Below are 22,881 nucleotides of genomic sequence, written 5' to 3'. Positions count from 1 at the left end.
AGATAAGCCCAGATTGAAAGCAGAGGTCATGTGACCCATGTGTTAGGTGTAAAAATATACTGGATTTGAACTGTCAAAGACTGCCACAGAGGCAAAAGTCTTAACCCATCTCTCTTTTTCTCTCATCAAAACTGAGCTGTTTATGATTTGAAAACCCACCAGAATACATCTCTGCTGTAAACCGAGAGCTCTTAAAAGAGGATTCTGAATCAACACTGCCTCCAAGAGAAAAAAGAATCAACCAGCCACAAATGCAGCGCATTTGACTTTTTATTTATTTAGTGAATGCAAATCACCAAAGCCAAGCGGTAGCTTCCTCATTTGCTGAGTTTAATGCGATTAGTCTGCCACTTAGTCTATAGAGGGGACACCTCAATAATGTGCAGCATTGTTTGCGTCTTTCCACAAGTGCATAAGGTATATGTACTGAGGCCTCAGCAGTGGAACTTGGCTGCACAGGGCCCTGGCCTGTCCTGAACCTGTTTAGCAAGAACCACTCTCACCATGGCAGTTCAAAGCCTGCCATTTGACAGATGGGGTTTTGTCACAAGGAACCTATTAGTGACTTCCCTGGTTTCCCATTCCTTCATCCAAAGGATGTCTGCTGGTAGATCTTGCTCAGGAAGGGTACTCCATTTGGGGTGCCATGATGGAAGGTGAGCAGCAAGTGGGTTGAACAGGTCATCATGGAGTGATAAATGAGGTGCAGCCTGGATGGTTTCAACCAGCTTGTGGGTTTTCATCAGTTGGTGGATTTGTGGCGGAGTGATGTTTGCAAGGACAGGAAGCCAGGGGAGGGGTGTTGAGTGGAGGGTTCCAGTTATGATGCACATTGTTGCATTCAATTGAATATCAGCAAGATGTATGTGTGATGACCTTTGCCAGACAGTTACACAGTACTCTGCTGCAGAGTATGAAGGGCAAGTGCTGAGGTCCGCAGTGTTGTGGTAGCAGTGCCCCATGTAGACCCAACAAGTTAGTAGGCTGCTTCTGGTTTTAACCTTTGCTGATGTTTTCTTCAAATGTTCCCGGAAGGACAGAGTCCTATCAAGAGTCACGCCCGAGTATGTTGGGTTGGGATTATGCTTTAGTCTCCAGCCATCCATGTAGATATGCAATTCTGTTTTGGCATTGGTATTGTGGAGGTGGAATATAATGATATGGTTTTAGAGGGATTTAACATGAGACACCATGTGCTGCAGTAGTCCTTCAATTTTTGTTAAGGATATGGTCCAGAATGCAGAAGGATGGAGCTTGGGTGACAACCAGTATCATCAGCTTAGATGAACTTGCAGGACGTGGTTGTTGGCAGGTTATTTATATATACGTTGAACAGGGTTGCGGCTAGCACTGAGCCCTGTGGTAATCAGTTGGCCTGTTTCTCCATGCACTTCTCCCTTGCCCTTCGTCTGTTGCGAAGGAGTGCTTCAACAACTGTCCAGACCCAGGTTGGAAGCATTCTGGACAGCTTTAAGAGTAGGCAGCTATGAAGTCCAGCTGTGAAGTCTATGCCTGTCTTCAGGTTTTTTTGGAAGCCATTTTCAATGTAGGTGGTCAGTGCCAGAACTTGAAAGGTGTGCTGCGTCCCTTACAGAATCTAGCTTGGTTGATATTAAGGATGGTCTCTACTTCAAGAGGTATGAGTTGCAAGATAAGATGCTCAAAGATCTTAAAGCACACAGAATGTAGTGAAATCAGTTGACAGCTGGTCGCCATGTGAGATCTTTTCCAGGGTTTTAAATGGCAATGATTTTAGCCATACTCCACATCTTTGGGAGTGAGTTTGAGCTGATGACTCTTGTATAGAATTGAGTCAGTTAGGCAGGAGCATGAGGGCCAAGATGTTTCAGGAATTCTGGTGCAATACTGTCATACCCCACTCCTTTGCCACATTTCAGGCCCCATTATGCTTTCTCTAGTTCTGTGATCTTGAAAGGATCAGGACTGCTATGTCTGCATGCTGCTGGTGGTTTTCAGTTCATTGTCGATGATGCATTTTATTTTGTACTCCAATGGTGTCCTTGCTACATGGAGCAGGCGACTGGTCACTTGGTTTGGGGGATTGATGGACGACTTAATGTAGGTGATTTTTGGGCTGCTCCAAGACAGTGAATCAGGCACCAACACTTCTGACTGGAATGAACAAAATTGAGCTCTTCTGTCATTTCCTCCCATCTGGCGCGACATGCAGCATTGAGAGATTGAGGTGGTCTGCTATATCAGACTCATTAAATTATTCATATTCCTTTTGGAGTACTGCATTCTCTGCAACATGGCATGGAATGTAGATGGCTGTGCAAGCAACTTTGTGAATGGCACCACAAAAGCATTTATGTGATTCTTCCACAGGTATATTATAAATAGGTATAGTTACAATGATGTGGTCCAAGGTCTTACTGTATTTTGGCCAATCTGCTTTATGGAAGCTCCATCACATCATCTTCGCATTGTTGATGACTGGACGTCAAAGGCCAATGTGAAGGAGTGATTGCCTCTGTTGATTATGTGGGAAGACATCCAGGACGAGACACTGTGCTGGATGGGGTGACCATCAAGGGAACTGACCCAGCACAGGTCAGGTGAGTATAATTTGATACCCATCTGGCTGAATAGAACATTCCTTGTTGCTTGGGGCCATTTATCATTGAGAGATCATTCTGGAGGCCCACTCTAGGAGCCGTGCACCATGACCAGTAACCCCAGTCCGAGTGGTGGCTGTTGAAGTTTTCCACGTAGTAGCTGGATGGTAGTCCTGTGTTGACAAGACTTGCTTTTCCAACTGGCATTTGGGAGGCTTGTACACATTTGCAGTTTGGAAACTGCCAACCCGAATTGTGTCACAGATGCTGCTCGATGGCAGAGTAGCTGCATCGGCAATATTGGATTGGACATAGGCGGCATGGCCATGTTTAGCATGAGGGGAGTAACATGGTAGGCCAAAGCTTTGATGTAATAGTGACCTGCTTCTTCAGTTCCAATATGGTTCTCTTGTAGGCAAATCATGTCAGTGGAATGTTGGGTGGCAAGACATCCAATGAGGTTTCACTTGGTGGCTAATAGTTCCTCAACATTAAGTTGTAAGATTTGGAGAGTGTGCTCTAATGCCATAAAGCCAGAGGGCTGCTCATTGTTGAGACTGGAGGTCCTGCGGGGGTGGGGAACTGGAATTCAACAAGGGGGCTCTTTCAGAGTCCTTTAATTTTCTCTTGGAATTCAGTGGGCTGGCAGGATTATTAGCGTCCCCAGAAGTGCCTGGGTACTGATGGGGTGCAAAATGAACGCTGAACCATTGTCCCCCAGCATTTGACTACTCCAGTGAGAAACACAAGGCCCAGCAGCTACTGTGGAAAGTGACCCCAACTGTAAACAAGCATCTGGACAATCCGTGAATAATTGTTTCCTGACTTTAATTTTTGATTGGCCAAGTTTTAAGATCTGAGACTCTGCAAAGTTTTATTTCTTTTTTGCATGCTTGGGGGAGGATCGTCTGTTTGTGTTTAGCACTAAAACTAACTCTTGTTAACTTAAGGAACCGGCTGACTTATTTTTTACATCAAGCCATACATGGTTAAGTACATACTGAACAATAACTTATTTATACAGCACCTTTTTAACATCATAAAACGTCTCACAGGAGTATTATAAAACAAAGTAGGAGCCACACACCGAGCCACATAAGGAAGTATTGGGTCAGGTGACTAAAAGCTTGGGTAAAGAGATATTTTAAGGAGTGTCTTAATGGAGGAAAGCAAGGTAGAGAGGTTTAGGGAGGGTATTCCAGAGATTGGAGCCTAGGCAACTGAAGGCATTGCCACCAATTTTGGAGAGAATATAACCGAGAATGCACAAGAGGCCAGACTTAAAGGAGCGCAGACATTTCAGAGGGTTGTGAGGCTGGAAAAGATATAAGTAGGGGCAAGGCTTTGGAGGGATTTGAAAACAAGGATGAAAATTTTAAAAATCAATATGTTGCTTGACCAGGAGCCAATATAGGTCAGTGAGCACAGAGGTGATAAGGAACAGGACTTGCTGAGAGTTAAGACAGGGGCAGCAGAGCTTTGGATGACTTCAAGATTATGGTGGGTAGAATCTGGGAGACCAGCCAAGAGTGTGTTGGAATTGTCGAGTATAGAAATAACAAAGGCATGAATCAGGATTTCAGCAGATGAGCTGAGACAAGGCAAAGTCAGGCGATGTTGTGTTGGTGAAAATAGGCGGATTACTGATGGCAGAAATTTTTTCTATGTTCATTTCTTAAGATAAAACATTTGTCTTCAACAGCATCTCCCCTTTAAATGTTCTACCAATTACTTTAATTCTACATCCCTCTGACCTACTGACCTCTCTGCTAAGGGAAATAGATCCTTCCTAACCATTCAATCTATACCCTTCAGTTTTATATTCCTCTATACAATATGGGTGCCATTGCCTATCCCTAATTGCCCTTGAGAAGGCAGAGAGCCAACTTGAATCACTGCAGCCCTTGGTGTAGGTACTCCCATAGTACAATTAGGGAGGAAGTTTCAAGATTTGACCCAGTGATGATGGAACTACAATATATTTCTAAGTCAGGATATGTGACTTGGTGGGCAACTTGCAGGGGTTGACATTCCCATGCACCTGCTGACCTTGTCCTATATATTAGAGGTTGTGGGTTTGGGAGTTGATTTTGAAGAAACTTTGCTGAATTGCTGCCATGCATCTTGGTATACACTACAACCAGCAGTGGACAGAATAAATGTTTAAGGTGGTAGATGCAGTGCCAATCAAGCATCCTGAATGCTGTTGAGCTTCTTGAGTTGCTGGCGCTGCACCTATCCAGGCAAGTGCAGCATTCTATCACATGCCTGGCTTGTGCTTTATAGATGATGGAAAGAACTGGGGAGTCAGGAGGTACGTCAATTGCTGGAGAACACTCCACAATATTTATGTGGCTGGTCCAGTTCAGTTTCTGGTCAATGTTGATAATAGGAGATTCAGCAATGTTAATGCTATTGAATGTCAAGGAGAGATGGTCAGATTCCTTCTTGTTAGAGATGGTCATTGCCTGGCATGTGTGTGGAACAAATTCAATCATCAGCCCAATCCTGAATGTTGTCCAGATCTGGTTACAATCAGGCAGGGACTCTTTCTTTATCTGAGGAGTTATGAATGTAAGTGAAAACTGGGCCACCGAGCATTCCCATTTCTGACCTTATGAGGGAGGTTATTGATGAAACAGCTGAAGATGTAGAAGTTCCTCAGCCCAATTACCTGGAGCTGAGATGATTGGCCTCCAACAACCACTTCTTTTGTGTTAGGTATGACTCTAGCCAGTGGAGAGATTGTCCCCCGATTCCCATTGACTTCAATTTTAAAAGGGTTCCTTGATGTCACACTCGGTCAAATGTTGTCTTGTCAGGGCAGTCAACCTCATCTCACTTTGGAATTCAGATCCTTTGTTTGCATTTGGACCTAAGCTTTAATGAGGTCTGGAGAAGAGTGGTCCTGCAGAATTCAGAGTATAGGTGAGCAGGTTAGCAGTGGATAAGTGGCATTTGATAGCATTGTTGACAACACCTGATGGGGCAGTAATTGGCCGGATTGGATTGTCCTAAGGGTGTACAGAGGCAATTTTTCACTTTGTCAGGTAGACATCAGTGATTTAGCTGTGTTGGGAAAAATTGGATATTTCTTCCTCCTGTATTCCAAAGAAACAACCCCAGTCTATCCAATCTATCCTTATAGCTAAAATTCTCCAGTCCTGGCAATATCCTCGTAAGTCTCCTCTGTATGATTACACATTTGTGAAATGCAGTGACCAGAACTGTACACAGTACTTTAGCTGTACCTAACCGTGATCAGTTAAAATCTAACTGGAAACAAATACAAATATGGCTATGGGACTAGGACAGGCCAAGGCTCAATTACAATGGCCCTATAATCTGCCTCCACTAACTAAGGTTCACATTTGAAGGCTAGACACTGATAAACATTCTGGAAGGGTGACTGGTGCTTTTTAACAGCTTCCGTGCCAGTAAATTGACATTTTAAAAAATTAGAAAATCCATCAGCTACCCACAGTCAAACATATTAACATCTTGCAACTCACTGTATATGAGGTGAAAACCATAGTTCCTTCATGAGCTCTATAGAGGAATTGTAGAACCAGTGCTTATAGCCAGAGGCTGGGAATTCTATCAAGTTAAGATAATCTTCCAACAACTAAGTGTTTTCTCTTCAGAAGAACAAATGCCCCAAAATTGTCAAAAATGGAGGAAAAAATCAAATGGATTAATACTAATTTATTACAAGTATACAATTAAATTTACACATTCATTTACTGCAATTAAATACGACGACTTGAATAATGGCATTTTGCTCATCTGGTGCTTAACGTTATGATATGCCAGTGTTTAATTGGTACAGATGCACCTGGCTGCCATTTTGTGAATTGTTGCAGACATTTTGTGTATTGTTGCAGACATTTTGTGTAGTATGTTAATGTATGTCACAGGCTAATCCCAATAAAGACAGCAGACACTGGGACTAGCACTTTCTAAAGGCAATGGCTATTTTGATGCTGATATTTTTTTGAAAGCTCAAGACTTTCAAATTTCCCTGAAAAAATGTGTAAACCTAGCTCTGCAGGCTTATGGGGAGTAGCGAATTTTAGGAAGAAGGGTCACTGGTTGAGCTTAGCTAGAGCGTAACAATAGTCAACAAGGTCCCTCAGGGGAGGGAGGGGAAAATTGGCCTGGGTTTGTTTTTCTAATAATTATCTCTGTTGGAAGTGTGCAATAGAGGCAGTTTGCAAAAGTCAGCACAATAAGTATTCATTTTAAGTAACCAGAGTACAGTGCACTGAACAGGTTACTGATAGAAGAACTTTATAGGTACTGGTCTATGTAAATGCACCAATATTGGAGTGGCGAACCAGTGGAGCTTTGTTTCACATAATTCAATAAAATAACAAAAATACTTATCCTAAACTAGCAGACTTTGTAAGTGTGTTACAATAATGACAACCCTTCAAAAATACTTAATTAAATGTACTTTGGCACGTTGTGAAAGACGCTATGTAAATGCAAATTCATTTTTTCTTTGAGGTTTTAGCAAAGAATGAGCAAGTATAGGAATAGGACAAGAGTTTAGGAATAGGACAAGAGTTTAACACAGGAACAGCTTGGAGAAAAAGCAAGAGGGAAATTTTAGTTGTAACTCAGGAGGAACATTAACAGCAATTATCTTTGTATAAAATACAAAGCTAACAAAGATCAGGTAGGATGAATGGTGTTTAAAGTCAACAGATGGATTGCCAGCAGACAAGCAGCTTTTGGGTTTGAACCCACGTTTTAGGAGTGAAAGGACATTGCTGACTCGTACTAGCCAGTTCCCTTATTCTCTTTTCTATCCTGTGGAATATCACACTACCAACTGTACTGAATGCTTCAACTCCAAATGCAGACATAGTCTGTGCCAACTCTTTGAACAAGCTATCCAATTAGTCTCTCTTCTCCATAGTCTGGCAAATTGCTCCTTTTCAAGTATATATCCAAATCCCTCCTGAAAGCTACTATTGCATCTCCTTCCATGACTTTTCCACAGTGCATTTCAGATCTTGACTGGCTCTGTAATAAAAATGTTTCACGTTGCTTCAGATTCTTTTGCCAATCACTTTAAATCTGTGCCCTCTGGTTACCAACCATTCTGCCACTGGAAACTGTTTCTCATTTACTCTATCATGATTTTGAACACATCTATCAAATTTCCTCTCAACTGTCTCTGCTCAAAGGAGAACAATTCCAATTTCTTCAGTCTCTCCACATAACAGAAGTTCTTCATCCCCAATAGTATTTTAGTAAACCTCCTCTGCACCTTCTCCAAGTTCTTGATATTCTCCCTAAAGTTTGGTGCAGAGAATTGAACAGTGTTCGAGCTGAGACCTAACCAGTGATTTACAAAGATTTAGGGAAAACTTCCCTGCTTTTGGCCTCATGCCTCTCTTAATAAAGCCAAGGATTCAATATGCTTTTTGCTTTTAAAACTTCAACTCATCCTGTTGCCCTTAGATTTGTGTAGATTCCCAATTCTTCCACCCCCATTGCCCCTCCTCCCACTAATTTAATCCTGCAAACACAGGAGATGATCCATGACCACAGCATATTAAAAAAGTAAAACAAAATGCCAAAATATACTTTGCCTCCTGTCCCCTCCTCAGTCCGTAGATCAGACAAGTTCCCGGTCCAGGCCACAGTGAAATACGTGGTTAGAATTTTTTTTATGCATGGTGCACATTATCATCTGAATCCTTAAAATTAAATCCCGCTTTATTCACACCCAAACTTTAATATGTAACAGAACCTGATACCCCATCATGCAGAAAAAGCAAGAGACATTTCACTTTGACATTTTTTTTTATTAACACCAACTGTATCTTAAAACAAAAAGCACAACGAGTATTTCAGGGAAGCAGTTTGACAATTAGTTCGATGACCTTCTCCAAATGAACTGAAGCCACACTAAACATCGGATTTGTGTTAAAATGAGGTACAGCCCGTTCCTCTGAATGCTTTATTTGTAGGGTTAGTACATCACGGCTCTCTCAATCTCAAGTTAATTCTACCATTTACATAGTCATTTCCCACTCCCTCCCACCCCCCCACCCCCCAATTACACGCCAGTTTGTACCAGTTTTAAGGCTTTCAAAATGGTTATACGTAAGCATAGGAATCAGGACTTACTTTTGTTGCTATTCTCAAGCGGTGTTCCCAGGTTAAGGGGCTTTAATTCATCAGTTTTTTTCCAAGTATTAAAGTTATATATTTTCTTTAAAACAATTTATTTCTGTGCTAAATTGCAATTTAACAGTGAAAATGGCCCCGGGTATACACACCAGAAATTCATGCATCCTATTCTCAAAGGTCCCTAACCCATTTTTAAAAATGAAAGCTCTAATACATTGTTTTTTTTATTTATATATCCTATTTTTATTCGATGTGGCTGTTACTGAGATGTTTCTTCCTCTTTATGAAGGACATCAACGGTTAAACTGAGGCCTAGAAATAATTAAATAAGAATTAACTCGCCTTGGCCAGAGAGGAGGGAAGGAATTACATTACCACAATATAACCAGCAGTCTTGCTTCAGTGTTCTAAGTTGTCACCAATCCAACGTCATAATAAGACTGTGCCATGCCACTGTCTGCACACACAAGTCATTCCAAACAACACATTTCATATGAAGTGTCAGTAGCTTTTCTGTTCTCTCTTTTTAAAATGAGGTATAAACTACATTCATTTTCAACCACTGTTAATAGGTGACAGGTTCTGGCCGTGAAATATACTTTCAAGCTCCCCTCCCCGTGGCAAGGCAGTGGGGTGATGGCGGCTCAGGGGTTTTTCAATCACACTGTGGGCTGCACCCCTTTGCGTTGCAGCAAGAACTGCTGGATAGCTTCTGCGTCACGCTTTAGCCAGGCTCCGTTCAGCAGGACGTTCTCACATGACTGTTGGATGGTTCTTTCTGCGGCAGGGGCAGGATGAGTCTCGAAAAAGCTCTGAAATTGAAGAGACAAGATGATGAAGACTGACATGTCAACTTGCAGACAGGCGATTTTCACTGGCAATGAAATAAAGTCATTGCCAGATCAGGGCTGAGACGAACACTTCATGGTTGGCAAAATGTGGAGAGGGTAGCTTGTGTCTTGTGCTTATCAATCTCCTCAAACATCTCAAAGAGCTTCAAATACACCATGATTTTTTGAAATGCAATGACTTGTGTTTTGGCAAATGCAGCAGTGAGTGCACAGCAAAATCCTCCAAACAGTATGAAGCGCCAGCAGGGATTTGGAAATGACAGAAATCTTTGAATGGAAAATCTTATGAGCTCCAACTTGCCTGAATTCCCTGCATTTGCTGCAATCAGGCAATCCATAACCCCAATGAAAACCTACTCCATCTTGGCTTAGCACTGTCATATCTCAATGAGCTGCTGATATTTTGGGTTAGGTCATAGTCCACAAGCGGAGTAAACAGAGAACCTGCAACCAATCAGCAGGATTGGCCTGGAAGTCATCTGCTTTCTACATGATCTGCAAACAGTAGAAATAACTCTGATCTGGTCCTAAGCCTTTGCCATTGCCAAGTGTGAGATAGAAGAGCCATCAACCTCCATTTGATTTAAGTTTTTCCTTTCCTTTCTTAAGTGGTGTTGGAACGGAGCATAGACTTGTCCCCTACTCAACATTACTCCCATAGCAGCAGCACTGAGATAAAGAACATTGGCAAATCACAACTGAGGGTGTTGCTTGCAATGGGGAAAAGAAAATGAGGATTTCCAGCACAACAGTTTCCTCTTAATAAATCAGCCTGACTGAGGATTCCACAGCCTCAGGACATGACTTATTCTATGGGTGAGTTTCAAAAATTATTGTAAGTGGCTCACTTCTAGTGCATATTTATGAGCGGTGGGGTGGGAGGGCTGGGGTTCTCCCTTAAAAAAAGGGCTGAGCTTTTCATTTGCAACTTGAAACATCAAATGTTGAGAAATGTCCCATTTCTCTCTCAGTGCACTTTTACTCTTTGATTTGGGATTGAGAAGGGATCATATCCTATTCATCATCGTTCAGACAAATACTATTATACTAAAGACAGCTGAAGTGAGATTTAAAATTCATTAATGGAAATCAGATATCTCCTAGTATATACCATGATGAATTTACACATCCTGTCACTTAATTTATAATATTCATGACCATCTGTCAACAGTGCAGTCAGAATTTCAATAACTGGAAAATATTCCGCAGATATGAGGAAGGAACAGTATTGTCAGTAGATCAGAGGCTTGTTCACACTCGATAAACAGCATTAGGAGGGAATGGTTTTTACAATGGATCAGTTATGACTTTCCTTAAATATGATTAGAACCAAATTATTTAAATAGTCTCTTAAATATCAAAAAGGCTCAGCTGTACAGATCTCTGACGGCTGAATAGAATAGTTCCCCAAGGCACAAGGCTGTGAATTGGACAACTATTTGAAGATAAGTATTTGCAGGGTTACAGGGAAAAGGACTGGGTGTGGGACTAAATCAAACAGCTTTTTCAAAGACCTGGAAAGGTAAGACAGGGTGAAAGGCCCCCTTCTGTGCTGTAAGATTCTATGAAAGGACATGGAAATTTTGATGCCGGTTTTGTTCATACTTTAGCTGTTGCCAACTAAAAGTTTAGTTTTAAAGTTTAGTTCCGTTTTGCCTACGGCTTTAAAGAGAAGCTGCATTGTTTTGTTGGTTTAGGTAAACGAATGCCTCAGTTACGGTAAGGAATGCCCCTGCAAGGAGAGTCCGAGTGCTCCCTGGTCAGGTACAAGATAGGTCAAATCCAGTAAAGCTGTTTACTCTCACTCTTAATTTGTATCAAGCCCAAGCACCCTTAATTTTCTGCACTTGCCATCTTCATGTGTGCCAAATTGCATCTAGTTTTTTTTTATTCTGTGGACTCTCTCATCCACAAGGAACTAGATTGACACTGCTCAAGCTCATTACTCTTAAGGGCTTTGTAGCCAATACAAAGAGATAACTGTCATCTCATTAATGTGTGGGCTCATTTCACACCCAGATCCCTGAAAAACTAAAGACTGAATTATAACATTAGACAGAGTTTATCTCTCCACTTCTTGACTGGCCTCAGTTTCCTGTGTTACACGTCACCATTTTTGGGAGGTTGTAGCTCTGTGTAACCCACAATGACAATACCAACAGGGGAAAGAATGTGGTGTCTGGGAAGACTTCCAGTTGGATGAGGTGAACAGTGCTTCATGTAGAATGTTTCTGACAAGCAATTCTATGTACAGAAGCTTCTTCAAGTGCCAGCAATACATTCTTAGGCATCTCTGGCATTGACAAACTTATCACAATTTTTAAGTGGTTAAATATTAAGTGGGTATATAAATTCAATTTATAAATGAAATATAGAACAATGAAAAGCTCCTAACATGGCCACTGAAATCGACTGAAGAGTCTGGCTCCATATCCCTTCCTTCCATTTTTCTGTACTAAAGGTACCAACTCATGGTGGCATCTAATTCCAATAACAGTGGCCACCCACCATTTGTCAGTCAAGAAACCGTTCTTTAAGCAAACGTCAGCAGCTTTTCAACCATGGAGCATATCATAGTTGACTGATCAGGTCCACACTCATGCACAGAGGTGTGTCAACCTTTGGATTGCAATCAGGATCTAGAACCCCAATAGAGATTCCCCTCTGCTCCAGTGATGCCAAGGCAAATTGTAGAACAGCAACTCCTGCACCCCCTGAGATTAGTTTCCAGGAAATGGACTGGAACTTTCTGATCTATTACTTTGAGAGTTGACCTCCAGTTTCTTCACACCCAATCTCTGCTCAATGCTTTTCCTACTAGCCAAGATTTAGGTACAAATCTGGACTCACCATTGTAACACAGCACATGCTAATATTCCAATTTACTGATACAACTTACCTTTAATTTAATCAGACATTCCATTTACACAGTGGGAAAGAATCAGAGATGAAGAGGTAAAGGAAGGAGAACTGGACTGGTGGCTGAAATTAAGAAGCAAATAGCTTAAGAGATTTTTGAACAAGATTAGTTTGACAGGCAATATGATCGGCGCAGGCTTGGAGGGCCGAAGGGCCTGTTCCTCTGCTGTACTTTTCTTTGTTCTTTGTTACAGAGAGAGGCAAGAGAGGTAACAGGTGAAATCTTCTGGAGTGAGGAGCTGAAATGGGTGAGAGCTCTGGAATCAAAAGTTGTGAAGGGAAGTTGGTGTGGGAATGGAAATCAGAATTGGACAAGTAGAGAGACTGCAAAGGAGCACGAGTGAATGAGGGGTGTGGGGGTGGACAAAGATTTTTAAATTGGTATGTGGGTGGATAGGGATCCACAAGTGAAGGTTGGTTAGAACATAGATAGCAGTGGAACAAAGCTTCGCACAGGATAACGTGGGTAGTGGAGTTCTGGACAAGTTTCAGTTTGTCGAACTTGGGATGTCAGTAAGGAGGGCATTTGATGAAAGTTTAACGGCAGAGTTAATGCAAGTCAGAAATCAGCTTCTAGAGGTACAAACATCTCGAATTCTAGCTGCCAATTTGCCTTATATCAAATGGGACTGGGAACCAGAGGAGAGCCCCAGATTATGTTTAGTGCTAAAAAGTATTTTAAGTTACTGAGGTGAGAGATCAGCATTCACATGTTGGATATTTGGATATGCCTCCAAGTTATTTTAAGCATTTTCATTCTTAAAAAGATCCTGAATGAAAAGAAGACAGGTAAAGTTTGTTAAAAATCAGTGGTGGAGACAGATTCAACTCAGGCATTCAAGAGGGAATTGGATTATTTTAAAAGGAAGAATGTGCAAGGTTACAGGGAGAAGGCGGGGGAGTGGCACTAGGTGAATTGCTCCTTCGGAAAGCTAGTACGTACACCTCGACCGAACAGCATTCTTCTGTGCTGTAAGTAATGTTACAATATTGTGTTTATGAAGTAATGTTACAATCTTAAATGCGCCCAGAATTGTTCTGAAGATTTGAGGAGACGACATTTAAAAAATCTGGCAAAATGTTTGACCCCACGCAGCCTAATGAAACTTGCTGGATTGAGAGTTAGTTCTCAGTGAAAAATGTACGTACTAACAATCTAAAATATGAAACTGAGCGTAATAAGAGTTAATAAAAAGGTCAGAAATGATGCAGCCTGCAGGTTGCTTCAGTGTGGTCAGATCATGATGCTTACAAATCATAAAACTTAATTCAGCTGCTGGGGCATTTAAAACATGGATTTTACACTAAACAGTTTCCTTTTTGAACCACAGTTTACAGCAGGAGAAATATTTCACGCAAACTGCCTCTGGGAAACTCTGAAGAGAAAAATCAATAAGCAATTGATGGAACCATTAATCACTTACCAGTCACAGTAATTCCCTTTCAGTTTAGGCTATTAATTCTGTTATGAGATAATGAGATTGCTGCAGTTCTAAGCACCCTATCACAACTGGTTAGAGCTCTCAGTACATGAATCTAAATAGCAAACTGCATGGGGTTATGATGGTTGTACACTGTAACCGCAAGTTTTAATGCTTCACTTATCAATGAGCTGCAAAAACATTGATCAAATTTTAACAAATCTATATGCCTGACCTCTTCACCCAATTAACCCTCCACAATCCCTTCAAGTTAATGGATAGCAACAGTGCCCCTTTAACTGTACAATTCCTCCCCCCAAGTCATTTCCGTACCCTGCTTTAGGTCAGTGTTTTTTATAAAAAGGTTTACATACGGAGAACCTAGTGCACCGAATCATATGCATCCTAGGATCCCAGAAAAAGATTGACACACTCCCAGGCAACTCCTACAAACTTCAGTGCAGCTTCCTGGACTCCCACCTGCAAATACTGACATGATCTCAGGGCTCCCCCATTGTAAATATTCACAAAGCTCCAGATTCACCCCATTGCAAATATTGACCTGGTTCCAGGGATTCCCCCCAAAGTAAACACTGACATGATTGCAGAAACTTGCATGATTACAAAAGTATTGAAATATTCCCAAAGATTCCCCCCAATATTGGCAAGTTCTTGGAAAGCTCCCAGCAAGTATTGACATATTTACCAGAGTGTCCGTGTTAATTTCCAAAAGACAGTTAATGAGTCACACAAGGAAAGCCATACCATCTTTGCAGAAAACACCTAGAAGCTTACAGCAACAGGAGTAATGCACTAGTAAGTCAAGAATAAAGTACTGAATTCTGATAACCTTGGGAGTCTTGTATGTTCTATTGGATATCCCCTCCTCCCAGAGCCAGGGATTTCAAACCAATTTCTGAGGTGATCCAGCCATCATTAGTACCACACTATTTCAGGGAGATAGTGGCAAGTATTAGCATTCTGTAGATTCTAAACTGTGCAGCTCACTTACTAAAGGTCTGGTTTTGATTTAAAAGGAAGAGGAGACACTTGGAAGTGATGGCATGCTATAGTCATCAGCCTGCTCTGCACCAAGAAATGTATGAAGAGAACAAACTATTACTGTAATTGTATGCAGCTAACTCTCCCATTAACTCTCTCTCTCCCCCCCAACAAAATTCTACATGAGACCAATGAATCTGGTATGAAAATGGCTAACTTTAATCACCACAGCTCGGGATTGGAATTCTGTAACATTTTGCCAAGCCCTACAGTTTGAAAAAGACATTATACTACATGCAAATAATTGAGAATTGCTTTTTACCTTGATGTCAGCAGCCATCTTGTCACCGGCAAAACCTTCGACTGTTAGCTAAATGTGGAAGGTAATAGAGCAGTTAATAAGTGAGTTACAACTTATCTTCCTATCCAAGAAATAGGACTCAGTATTCAGTTCAGAAGCTGATCCTGGAGCTTCATATTCTGGAAATAAAACAAAAATCAAATCTTTATTTTATTAAAATGGTACAACCCTACAGTTATTAAAACTTCATGAGGGAATCCTCTGGATAGCCTTTTGGAGATCGTGTAGTGTCAGCCATGGCTCAGTTGGTAGCAACTCACCTCCGAGTCAGAAGTTTGTAAGTACAATTCGCACTACAGAGACTTAAACAAAACATCTAAGCTGATATTCCAGTACATTACTGAGGCAGTGCTGCACTGTCAGAGGGGCTTGTCTGTTGGATAGTGTGTCAAACTGGGGCCCTGTATGCCCTTTCATACCAGGTGGATATGAAAGATCCTATGTCACAATTCAATGGAGAGCCAACATTTATCCCTCAACCAACATTAGTCACCCAACCACCATCAATTAAAACAGATTATCACATTGGGGCTTTGCTTGTGCAAATTAGCTGTTTCCTCCATTACAGCAACTACATTTCTACTTCTTCAGCTGTAAAGTGCTTTGACACTTCCTGAGGCTGTGAAAGGCACAATATTAATGCATGCCATACTTTTCATTTAGTAATGTCCCTTATAGAGCTGCTTCCAACCACTCCCAGCTTACACATAGTGCAAGACAACTCCTTCCTCAAACACTCCCTCATTGCCACCTTTGATACTCTTGTCCCCAGCAAAAGATTTTACTGTCTTCCACCCAGGAAGATAGTATGGTTGCCATCTTCATTCCCTCAAATAAAGGTGTACAGCATATCTGGCATATGATCCACACCTGACTGAAGCACATAAGTGCCATCTCTCTCTCCTGTATGCCTCACCCAAGTACTCTCTGTTCCCACAATTCTTGCGCATGCCCCCACTCTCCCTTATTTATACCTCACTATTGACAGCCATGCCTTTGATTGACTAGGGCCAATCTCTGGCATTGCCTCTCTGAATCCCTCTTCCTCCTCTATATTTTCAGAATTTCCTTAAAACCTACCCCTTTGACAAAGCTTTTGCTTACTCCTCCCAATATCTCTTTTTTGGCTCAACGTCTATTTATTTTGATTAACATCTGTGAAATGCCTTGGGATGCTCTTCCATGTTAATATTGCTGTATAAATGTTGTTGGAGTGCCACTAGGGTCCCCCTGTTCATTTAAATGGCAATATATGGTAATACATTCTCTGCAGGGATGAAGCCAGCTTCCATGGTATACTGATGAGACCCAGCTATATTTCTCCATCATGACTCCCAACTCTACGGTGCATTATACTGCTTGACTATTTATCCATCACCAAACCTCAATGAATATAAATTTCAAATGCCACCACCTGTATCATATCCTACACATCTTTTTTTAAAAAATATTTTTTCACAGGATGTGGCTGGTACTAGCAAGCCAGCACTTACTTCTCATCCTATTTGTCTCAAGGTGGTAAAAATGGGCCATCTTCCTGAACTACTACTGTCTTTCTGGTGATGTCCCTGCTCAACTATTACCCATCTGCGCCAACCTCCACTCGTTCCCCAAGACATTAAGTTCAACATTCTTAACCTAGAAATCCCTCCAACGCACTTGTCCCTCGTTACCTTTGTAGCCTTCTCTGTGCTCTGGCCCATGCAGATCCCCATTCTTGTGCTATCTAATGTGGCAGAGCCTTCAGCAGTCCTAGCCCAATATCCAACTAACTCCCACCCTTCTCTCAATCCCTAACACTTATCCAAGGTCCATCTCCAGGAGTTTCCTCACAATTTAGCTCTGGTCAATCCTTAAAACAATACCATCCTTCTTCCCTAAACTATACTAAACACCTTAGCATATTGCTTTATTTTATGCTTTGATGAATATTTTGGGATGTTTCCTACATTACAGATAATATATAAGCCGGTTAGGTCAGGGTTGAATTAGGATAGCTGTGGTGGCGACTATGGCTGGGTGTGGGCAAGGAAAAGGCTCCAGCTTAACCTTATGGGTTCTCAGGCAGAAGTAAATACTTGACTGTGATGACTCTCATGGTTGGATAGCCTGCTGAGGGGTTTGCTGCCCAGACTCTCAAAGGAAGAATAGGCACCTGTGAAACTACCTTCCAGATGAGAAGGCTAATAGTGGGAAAAATTAAACCTATTATGCTGCCCGTGAGAGAAAACAAAACAGCTGTAAGTCTGTTCAGATATTCATAGGAGAAAAAAAAAATTTTTTTTATTGGAGACTGTTGGTGACGGTATTGCAATATTAAGCGATTCTGATTGAAGGTATCAGAGTATATTCCTTGAAACCAGGACCAAAAAGCCTGAGAAATATTTTTAAAAGGCATCTTAAATTCCTTGGAGCTGAAGCTTGTTGTAGCAGCTTAGTCCCAGTCGATGAGATCACAGATATGTCTGCTCCGTTAAAGAGACACAAAATCTAACGTCTTGACAGACAGCTCAATGATACCACGAATGGAAACATAAGCCGTGGAGAGATTAAAATAATCTGCAGCAAACTCAATTTGGGAATCTACATCTCAACTGTGTCACCCAGCTCTTGTTGTAGGACACTTTCAGCAGGAAAAACGTGGAACGATGCAGCATGTATATCTTTGAAAAGTAACAGTTAGGAACAGAACTCCACAGCTGCATTAATGTGCCACACTCTGGTGTGATAGGACATAATTCTACCTCTCTCCTTTGCAAGGTCAGTCCTCCATTTCAGCTGCACTGTGTGTGGAGAGGCTTGAATGGCCAGATATTCCTGCTGAAGGAAGCAATGTTGAGTTCTTGAACTGAAACAGTAAAAGAATCAGGGACAAAGGACAGTCAAGTGCTTTTTCTGTTTACCTTGATTAATCGTGATATTAAAAAGCCTCCTTGGTAGCGATTGTACAGTTCTTCCCAGTTATCTTTTACAAATTTCCAGGCAGCTTTCCTACCCATTAAACTCCCACCCGACACACCACCGAGTACAAAAACTGTGTCTTGGGGACGAACTTCCTCCTACAAGAACAACAAGAGCATCGTGGTTAAGATCAAAATATTTTTTTTTTGTTTAAAGCATTTTCCTCCTTTGCTGTGCATCAGCTCCACGGAGGCCAAAGCACTGTGTACAGAAATAAAACCAAACAATGTATTTATGGCTCACAGACCTGAACACTTTCATTTTCTCTGTTTCTTCACTAAAGGTAGTGACTCACGCTGAGGTACAGTCCTCATAGCCAACAGCAGCCTCGTGCCACCACATCTAAGTGAGTCAATGGCCCCTGTCTAGGTCCAAACAATAAATTTAGCAGTTTGTTCTGTTCCGTTGGGGCATCACTGCTGACTGTATTCAGCTGGTGTCCACACAGACTTTGCAGCAAATTTCAGTACGGCAGCAGCCAGAGTCACTAGAAAGGGAAGGAAGTGCGTAACGCGAGTGGTATTCCCTCCCATTTATTTTCCTTATCTTTGGGGACTCTGGTCCCTCATTGCTGCATTCCCCAAAATTGAGCAACTCAACTTATAAAACAGGGTTCATTAAGTGGACCTCCTTGACACTGTATGACTTAGTATGACAATGTGTTCAACCACCAATCATCAGGGTGCTCTGCCTTCCAATTTTACTTCATAATATTCAGCATCAGAAATGTACAGGAAACACAGGACACATGTTGAAAGTTGTCCATCTGTTTGGTAGCTAAGATTAAAGTTAGGAGATACTGTGCAACAATAAGATTTTGTTTCCTATGAGATAAGGGGAGGGGGTGAGAGAAAAAGAGGGAAGATGGAAAGAAACACAGTTGCTTTCAGTCTGATTGGTTCCCACCTTCCAACCAGCATTTGGTTTAAAAGCAAATGAATATACACAGACAGAGCAACTGGTTCAAGACAAGACAAATTTAATTTTTTTGTATTATGTTCAAGATTTTTACCAATTCCTTGAGTTTGCATTCTGCAATTGCATTTTTTCTGTAAAAACGCTGATAATATGCAAAGTCTTGCTCGTCTCTATAATCAGGATCAGTGTTTTATAATCTGAATAGTTCAAATTCCACTTTTATTGCTTGGGATTATTTTAGAATTCTGAATATTTTTCCAAACAAACTATCAAAAAATAAACCAGTAACTTTGCCCACTTGTGGGATAGCATCCAGGTTAAAACAAAAGAACAAAAGTGGTTAGCTAACACCTTACTTAGCTTTTAAAATCCTGTGGGTGCAAAGAGGAAAGTAATTGAGGCAAATAGCAAAAATGTATTAAAGGGAAAACTAGATAAATATGAGGTAGAAAGGAATAGAAGGTTATGTTGATAGAATTAGATAGCTGGGGGGGGTGGGTGCGGGAGAGATTGCATGAAGCATAAACAAGGGCATAAACCATTTGGGCCAAATGGCCCGTTTCTGTCTGCAACGTCTATGTATTTCCAAGTAAGGATTTCTATAGCTTTCAGTCTTACCAAAGCTGTCAGTTCTACAACTGTCAATTCAAATACTGTTAATCTCCAGTTGTTTGCACTTACGAAGTCAGAAAGTGGCAGTGGACAATTGAACCAAGGTGCACAGATATAATTTAGTTCCCTCTGTGAAGTCATATTGTGTCCTTAATTTTATTTTTTTCCTTATAATCTGCTATGTCCAAATTCATAATGCAAATTGCCTACGTAAACATGTCACACTGTAATTATATCCTCCTGCCAGTGGTGGCACTACAGCAGCTCACGGTGCACCAGGCTTAGGCAGGAAGTTTGCATTATAAATGTGGACTTCAAATTTTATGGTGGAACAAGCAGACAGGAAATGTAGGCAGATGCAAGATCCATATAAATTTGGAGAATATGCTGTTTAACTACAATAGGGACCTGAACAGCAAGGTACGATTGAGATAGTGTTACAGGAAGTAGTTGCAGCAAAGAGGAACTATGCACTATGTGCAAGATTTTTAATGTACAAGTAACATTCCCAATGAAGTTGCTATGAGAGAGATAGCTGATGTTTTATAACCAATAGGAAAATTAGCAACAAAATGTAATGATGAAAATGACAGGTAAAATATTACAATAAACAAATGTGACTTTACTATATTATAGGTATATATTCACTAAATTTCTGTACATACAGAATATAAAAATAAAATTAACTTTCATTTGCAAGAAGCAGCAGTAAGGACGGGCAAGCTTGTGCAGCAGGGTGGTATCAGCTGATCTTGTTTGCGCATTGCCAGCAACTGGACAGAGGGGTCCATCACCGTTTACAGAGGCAGGAAGCCACAGTTAACGGATCTGCCTTAACTTAAAACCTACTATTTAAGCTGCCAATGTTGCAAACAAGGGCAAAATCTCCAGGGTGCTTTTTTTTGCACTATTCAGCTGCAAATGAAAACAAACTATAAATCCTCCTGAAGTACATGGATTTTTCATTAAGCTGTAATGTTTTTTCCAGCATGTTTATATTAATGTAACTAAGAAAATAAAACACAAATTTGAAGGTTATTGCATCAGTCAAGTTTCCAACAACACTAATTTTTCTTTGATTTACTCTTTTCAAAGCGTAGTCTGCTCACACCCCCTATAAGCGCATCTCCTGTTAGTGGATCATCTCATCTCGGTGGATCATTCATGGAGAATACCGTGGCTGAGAATGTCGCGCCCTCCCAGCTGGTGGTGAGCAGATCCTGCAGGGAAAAAGAGTGACAGAAAACCTGTGGTTTAGGCCCCTGAGCAGACCAGCCAGTTAGAAGAGTGCGCATCAGGGGAAATGGCACGGACATGGGTCTGACAGTTATTACAAGGGAAGGTGTTGGTGGACTTGGGAGCTTCGATATTTTCTACCCCAAAACATCCTAAAATCAGAGTTTTAAACTAAGCTCACTTTTCTAAAGGGTTCAAGATGATTTGTCTCAACAATGGCAGGATTAAACCCTCAAATGGGGCACTACAGCTTAGCGTGTTCTTGTCAGAGCAATCCAGCACAGATACCGTGACTGGTAGCTGTGTCAAGTTTAAATTCAACAGAATATTTCCTGATGCAATTTTGATGAGGTAATTGACCCTTAAAATTAAGAGCTACGTTACAACTCATTTCAAACTACATCAGTAACGTAACTATATATTATCAATGAAGTATTTTCAAATAGCACCAATTCCTGATCTTGAGTTCTCAATGTCAGGGACACATACCAATTAGATGTTAGGAACTTTCCTATGCTTGGATAAGTGGGGCAAGAGGGAGACCAGGATGGGGTAAAAAAACAAGTTGGCAGCCATCCTAATCACTAAAGGCACCATTAAAGTTGGCCAGCCCTTTTTTCAGAAGCACAGTATGCAGCAGTTTGACAGGTGGGAAGAGGAGAAAGTACTAATAAAAGTTTAGTTCTTTCTGCCCCTTTCATTTACAAGTAGCCAATGGCCAATTAGTGAGGATTTCTCAGCTAAAGCATTCATAAACTCAACTTTACATCCTACAACTGGTCAAGTGGCAAACAACTGTGGTTGTAGAAGGTTTCTTCACAGAAATGACTCAAATCAGGTCTGGGTCTTTCATTGCCTGTAGTGCCACGGACTTGTTTTTTGGAACTTGCTGCAATGGTTCTGCCAATAAGAGGTGAGGTAAAGACTGGAGAAGTGACCACATACAGTGAGGTCCCATATCAGAAACTGCAGTTATGAGATCCATGTATAGGAAAAAGGGGAAGGGGAATGAAAGGAATTAAAGATGGTCCACTAATTAAACATTTTGAATGGGTCAATCCTCCTTGCATCATATCACAGACAAGCTCAAGTGGGGAAATTCACTTTGCTGATGGTAGTGGTTCTGCAGAGCTAGATTGAGAGAGTAAAGGAAAAGCAGCAAACGAATCAGGCATTCTGAAGAGAATGTTTAGTTTTTAAAGGTATGAAACCAAAAATCCTTGAACTGCCAAAAGATAAAATGTGAATCCAAATTCATTACTCGTGTTAAAAGTGGAGATTTGAGTACTGGAGATACCATAAAACATGACTGGCACACAGCACAATGAAGAAACCACTAATTGTGAAGGAAGGTATTTAGTTTCAGATGAGAAGGTATTGGGGGAAGTTGCCACAAACTACACAATCAAGTCTTGAGGGGTCTTCTTAAGCATTTGAGTTTTATTTGATGGAAACACATGCAAGTAGGGCAAAGTGAAGATCTTCCTGTGACCTTTGTGCTGTGCATTTGTGTTGTTTGCAATTTAATGCACAACAGGGAAACTGAAATGGAAGCAACCTGGGACAATCATTTGTTAGATAGTAAGAAATAACATACCGACATAGCAAAGGTCAAAACCTTCTGAATGAGGTCAGGGTGTGAGATAGCACCCAGTAACCTTTCAATTCGAACCTTCTCTTCCTGTAGATCTGCTTGGTTGTGTAGCTGTAAAAGGGAAGGGCATCTGATCAGCATTACTTTAAATAATGTTTGAAAACATGCATTATATTACATTCATATGTCATTTCCCTTCAATGAAAGTTCTTCTTCTGATGGGCAGTTATCTTCAACATGTGGCCAAGGACTAGCATCAGATTTTGGATTCTCCACCTCA

The 22,881-nt window shown here is 41.1% G+C and overlaps 1 protein-coding gene across 2 annotated transcripts in view; it reads right to left on the bottom strand.

The window, feature by feature from the left end:
* Positions 1-8,377: 8,377 nt before the first annotated feature.
* The window catches only part of npepps (aminopeptidase puromycin sensitive), a 230,832-nt gene continuing 216,328 nt past the window's right edge, over positions 8,378-22,881 (bottom strand). Inside the window, exons 20-24 of one of the 2 annotated variants that reach the window (XR_013573387.1) lie at positions 22,605-22,712; positions 20,856-20,991; positions 18,184-18,339; positions 15,242-15,289; positions 8,378-9,538 (exon numbers count right to left, since the gene is read on the bottom strand). Coding sequence is in view for 1 of the 2 variants with exons in the window: in XM_078529383.1 (XP_078385509.1) it covers positions 9,386-9,538; positions 15,242-15,289; positions 18,184-18,339; positions 22,605-22,712 (465 nt within the window). In the remaining variant the exon portion in view is untranslated. The remainder of the gene's footprint in view (positions 9,539-15,241; positions 15,290-18,183; positions 18,340-20,855; positions 20,992-22,604; positions 22,713-22,881) is intronic. The other variant, XM_078529383.1, reaches the window with a different exon arrangement.

Source organism: Cetorhinus maximus, chromosome 25 (assembly GCF_964194155.1).
Source record: "Cetorhinus maximus chromosome 25, sCetMax3.hap1.1, whole genome shotgun sequence".
NCBI lineage: Eukaryota > Metazoa > Chordata > Chondrichthyes > Lamniformes > Cetorhinidae > Cetorhinus > Cetorhinus maximus.
This window is presented reverse-complemented; position numbering and strand designations above follow the sequence as displayed.